The 6018-nt window shown below is 24.8% G+C and overlaps 1 protein-coding gene across 1 annotated transcript in view; it reads right to left on the bottom strand.

Annotated features, from left to right (window-relative positions):
• Window positions 1–3933, bottom strand: part of LOC117174428 (rRNA-processing protein UTP23 homolog) — a 4961-nt gene extending 1028 nt beyond the window's left edge. Inside the window, exons 1-2 of the mRNA XM_033363544.1 lie at window positions 3695–3933; window positions 2038–2270 (exon numbers count right to left, since the gene is read on the bottom strand). Of these exons, the coding sequence (XP_033219435.1) occupies window positions 2038–2270; window positions 3695–3814 (353 nt within the window). The 5' untranslated portion in view covers window positions 3815–3933. The remainder of the gene's footprint in view (window positions 1–2037; window positions 2271–3694) is intronic.
• Between the last annotated feature and the right edge of the window lie 2085 nt (window positions 3934–6018).

The raw sequence follows: 6018 nt of genomic DNA on the forward strand, positions 1-6018 counted from the left end.
CTTACAAAAAAAGTTCTTAGGTTCAAAAAAACATTCAGTGAACTGAAAAACTGTGGTCGGTAATATAGGTATTTAGCTGTGTCACATGCCCTTAAAGCATTTAAAATACAAGAACTCTAAATTTAATGCACTTCAAAAATAATTTCAGATTTAAGCATTTAAAATTGGAACGTTTGCAGACTTTACAGCCCAAAATGCTTTTAAAACGTAAATTTCGAAAACGTTTGACTTCTAATCTGAAAAGAGACATTTTTAGCAATAAGGATCTCTTTTAAAAAAGATAGATCATTTTTCAAACAAATAGTTGAATTTGAAACAAGACAATTTGAGACCAAATTGTCGAATTGACGACCAATTAGTTAAACTTTTAAATAAAAGACACGAATGTTCTACACAATAATTGAATTCTCAACCAAAAGGTTAAATTTTCAAGCAAAAATATTCAACTTCAACCGAAAGTAATTGCATTTCTAACCAAATAGTTGAATAATATTTAAATTGAAAAACGATTTTTTAGAAGACATTTGAATTTTCAATCAAAGCAGATGAGTTTTCAAAAAAGAAGTTCAATTTTCGACTGAAAAAAGTTGACTTTTTAACAAAATAGTGGAATTTTTAGCGAAATAGTTAAATTTTCAACTAAATATTATAGTTTTTTAACAAAAAAATTCTACTTTAAAGAAAAAAAGTTTCATTTATAAACCAAACAGTTTAATCACCAAGTCTAAAAGAGGATTTTTTTAGAAGGCAGTTGAATTTTTAACCAAGAAAAATGAATTCTCAACCCAAAAGGAGAAATTTTGTTTCCAAAAATATGAATTTTCAACAATACAGTTAAATTTAGGACTAAACAAGATAAATGTTTAACGAATTAAAAAAAAAGAATTTTCAATTCAAAAGGACGAATTTTTTATTGAAAAAGATGAATATTCAATAAAACAGTTAAATTTTCTACCAAAAGACGAGTTGATAACAAAATAGTTGATTGTTCAACAAAACAGTTAAATTTTCAACCAAAAAAAATATGACTACCAAAAGAGTGGAATTTCCAAAGAAACAGATGAATTTTTAAACAAAGATTTTGAGCAAAAAATATGATTTTTTTTAAAGTAAAGTTGAATTTTCCATCCATAAAGACGAATTTTCTACCGAAAAAGACGAAAATGCAACAAAAGAGATAAATTTTCCACTGAAGAAGATGACTTTTTAATTCTAATTTTTAAAAATAGTTGAATTCACCAAAAAACTTATTTTCGACAAAATAGAAGAATTTCGCACAAAAAGTGAAGAAGTTAATTTTTTAGTTAAAGTAACTATTTAAAAAAAGTGTTTTCAAACAAAGAGATAAATCTGGAACTAATGAAATTCCACTAAAAAAGGAATACAATTTTCAACAATTTTTACAACATTTTTAACCAAAGAAATTAATTGTTTACCAAAATAGTTGAATTTTCAATAAAACAATTCAATTCTTTGCAAAAATAAAAAATAGATTAAAATGTTGAATTTTCTACGAAGTAGATTAAACTTTTCATGAAATAGTTGAATTTTTAACCAAAATCATGAATTTTCAACAAAATATATGAATGTACAAATATAAAAAGATCTACTTTGAACTACAAACAGAACAGTTAAATTTACTCTCTAACAAATTAATTTTCAACATAAAAATTCGAATTTTCAACAATATAATTAAATTTTTAACCGAAGAAATAAATTTTTGAGGAAAACAGATGGAATTTTAATCCAAAAAGAAGAATTTTCAATTAATATCATGAATTTTAAACGAATAAGATTAATATTGTACAGAAAAAGACGAATTTTCAACAAAATACATGAATTTACATATTAAAATGCACTATTTTGAGCCAAAAATTGAAGTTACGTTTTTAATCAATAAAAATAATTTCCATGAGTTGTTTTTCCTTCTTAAATATGTTAAATAATGCTTAAGATTGAAAGAAAACTGTTTTTTTTTCAGTTTGAAATTTGAATTTCTTTTGAAAAAAGATACGTTTAAAAAAGAATGTAAATTACCTAGAGGCATTATCATTGCCAACCATAGATTTCAAACATTTTGACCCAGAGACTGCATTTTTCTCGTGTCCACATTTATGCAGAGGAAATTTCTTTATAATTTGTAATGCTCCGTTCAATTTTCTTTCCAAGCGTGATAATTTTTCAGTTTCCAAAATCACACATTGAGTTGTGAGTAGTTTCACTTCAGCTTGAAAGTATTTCACTAGCTGTTCTTTTATATTGAATTTCGCCTAAATCCAGAAAGTTTAATTATAATTAATTAGGGGTAAAAAGATTTTAAAATAAAAAAGTTAACCAATCTTTTAACTATTTTATTACTTTTTAATGGGTTTAGAAATTGTGGTGAGCAGATGGCTTGCTACAAAACACTAATTTCGAAATTCCCTAACTTTCACTGACTCTTCCCTCATAAATTTTTTATTTTCTCTGGTCGTTATAAATTGTTATTTTACTTTCAATTTTCAACCGAATAAATTAAGGTTTAACCAAAAAAATCAATTTTTCACCAATAATATTAATTTCGTATCAAAAAAAGATGCATTTTTACAAAATAAATAAATTTTCAACAAAATATATTTTCACCTAAAAAAGATAAATATTCAACAAAAAATTATATAGTTATACTTTTAATTAAAAAATTAAGTTTTAACAGAAAAACTGGGTTCAAACAAAATTGTTAAGTGTTTAACTGCAAAAATTAATCTTTTACAAAATACATGAACTTTCATCTAAAAAAGATCAATTTTCAACATAAAATAAAAGGTTTTATTTTCTAGTTTAAAAGTTAATTTTCCTCCAATTAAAAGCGAATTCTCAACAAAATATGTGGTCAAAATATCAACAAAAAAATGTCTTTTAAAAAAGGTGATCAATCATGAACCAAATTAATGTTTAACAAAGTAGTTCCAGTTTTAACTGAGTAATGAAATATTAAAAGAAAAATGTAATATTTGCTATTTCAACCCAAAAAGATTTGAATTTGAAACCAAAAACAGTTGAATTTAACTAAAGACAAATTTTAAAATAAAATAGTTGAAAATATTCGATTAAAAAAGATGAAATGTCTACAACAGATGAATTTTCAAACCAAAAAGAGGAATTTTCAACCAAGAAAGATTTTTCAGTCAATAAAAGAAACTAATCCAAAATGTGGAATTTTCATGCTGAAAATACAAATTTTCTACAAAATAGTTAAATTTTCAAACCAAAAATATTAATTTTTAACAAAAAAGATAATATTCGATCAAATGGAACAAATAGTTGAATTTTCAACCATTGCATTTTTTGTTTTTATAATAACACTGACAACTTTTTTATTTAAATAATGAGTACAATCTGTACAATCTGTAAATTCAATATTTTAAATACTTTTCGGTAATGAATGACCACAGGAAATAGCACACAAAATCAGAAAAGCGATACAAAATTAGTAAATGTTCCGCTAAATGAAGACGTCTGGTCGCCTTTGGAGAAAAACGTGTTTTATTTGAGGAAATCAAAATAAAACTGAAAGAATACTCTGGAAATTTTTGAGGCTATTTTATTACGTTACGTAGAGTTCGGAAAGGCAATAAATATTTAACCAACTCTACAAGTTTTTAAATTGTTTGTTATTTTTGGGGTTGATAAGATAAGACAATATTAAATTTCTAACCTCAAGTGCGGCATACGCAAAAGTTCCATCAAGCAGAACTTGAAAAGGCTCCCGAAATTTAAAATTATTTTTAAAGAAGCCCAGGTGTTTCTGCACCTTTTTATGCCGCGAAATTTTCATTTTTCATTACAAAATTGCTTCATTCACTTTTATTCAAGAGCAGATTCTGTCAATCACGCCCATCGCGCCAATTATTTCAATGTTAATTATGTTGACAAAGTTGACAAGTAAAATTGAGGTTATGGTAGCACGTGGCGTGGGTCTACCGGAAATGGCGCTGCCATCAGTAAAATATTTTCACTTGTGGCGCCAAATCACAAATTAGATTGTTATACACGAAAAATATCAGAAGACATTTTTTACTTCATGTTTACGAAATGTTCTACATATTTCGAAATTCGACTGTGTTTAGGAATTTTCAACATGGAAGAAAAAAGTCCGGCAATTCGTAAAGAAAATTTTGGTATCCACAGCTACGGCTTTTCATTTAATGCTATATCTGTATTTTAATGAATAAATCTCTAAATTTTAAACATGGTCAATAATATTTTTTTTATATTTCAAAATTACTGTAAAATTTAATGTAATTAAAAATATATATTTAACTTTATATTAATAATTGAAGACTAATGAGTATATAATAATAAATATTAATTAAAATAAATATTAAAATTGCTAAATCAGCTTTCATATAATTCTAATTTAATTTTAATTAATCTACAACTTTTATTTAAATATAAGATTTTAACCCAATATAAATAAAAATTCTTAAATTTTGATTATTTCAGAGATAAAATGTTAAATAGATCAATAATTAAAGTAACCGAAATATTTAATTGTAAATTGTCAAAATTAAATTCCTTCAATTCTAAAGATGATTTTAGAAATCGTACGTCACGTTTTCAATTCTAAATCTTCGAAATTGAAGAAATTTCGAATGTAAACAATTAAGATTACAGAATTTTTAATGGTAACATTCAAAACTTGCATTATTTTAAATAATAAATTTTTGAAATTAAAAACTCTTCTACTTCAAAGATTTACAATTTAAATTTCTACAATTTTGAAGATTTACAATTGAAAGCTATGCAATCTTAATCTTTCAAAGTTCAAAATTATTCAATTTTAAAGATGCATAAATAAGAATGGCTAAATTACCTTGATTTTGACCTTTTTTATGATCAGAAGTTAAGAGTTTTCAATCCTAACCCTTCATTACAGAGAGTTTTAAAAACGCTTTGAAAAAATGAGAATCTCTGATTGATGAGAATTGGCTCTTTCAATTTTCAATCACACAGAATAAAACTGAGGCAAACGAAATAAATAAGTGGCTGCTAATAAAAGTCCCCCTTTTTATTTTTGGGGCTCTTCGGCGTGTACTCATGTAGCTTATTCTTTTTTCCGGATATATTGAATTATCAACCAGATAGTGGAATTTTCCACAACAAAAAACTAGAATTTTTAACCAAATATTTGAATTTTCAACCTACAAAGATGAATCCTGAACGAAAAATTGAATAGTTGATATTCCAACCAAATAAGATTAAAATATGTACTTAAAAATATTTGAAATACGAATTTTTTAGAAAATTGTTTGCTTTGAACAACGATAAAATATATTTCTAGCAGAAAAGTTCATTTCCAAACAAGAAAGGTGAATTTTCAACCAAATATTTGAATTTTTAACAACAGAAAAATAATGTCTGACCGAATAGTTGAATTTGCAAACTAGAATAATAAACTTTTAAAGATTAAATTACAAATTTAAAGATTGAAGAAATATAAAGATAAATTTAACATACATTTTTAACAAAAAAGTTGATTTTTAACCAAAAAAAGATGAATTTTAATCGAAGATTAGAACTTTCAGGCAAAAGACACGAATAGGGTTGTTTCACGATTTTAGATAAAATCATTTTTTAATACATAATTTAAATCTGAATCGAAGGTGCGTTATAATTTATTTTTCTTTTGTGTCGTTCAACAGAGGAAAATTATTAAAAACTGAAAACGGTAAAACACTTATTCAAATTGGTGTCACTTGTGTGTCACATGACTCAGAGGTTCTCATAATTGGCGTCACAAAAAGTAGGTCTGACTTATTCATTGAATTGCATTAAGAAAAAGCAAAAATAATAAAAAAAACTTGATGCTGTTTGCAAATAAGCATAAAATATATATATGAAAAAATAAGAGTAACTATTACTAATTATTTAAAAATAGAAAACGTCATAAAAATATGTAGTTTAATATGAAAAAAATTTAATTTTAAAATACATTTTGAAAGCAATTCGAACTTCATATTTCTATGATTTATTTTACTG

Source organism: Belonocnema kinseyi, chromosome 6 (genome assembly GCF_010883055.1).
Source record: "Belonocnema kinseyi isolate 2016_QV_RU_SX_M_011 chromosome 6, B_treatae_v1, whole genome shotgun sequence".
In the NCBI taxonomy this organism is placed as follows: Eukaryota; Metazoa; Arthropoda; class Insecta; order Hymenoptera; family Cynipidae; genus Belonocnema; species Belonocnema kinseyi.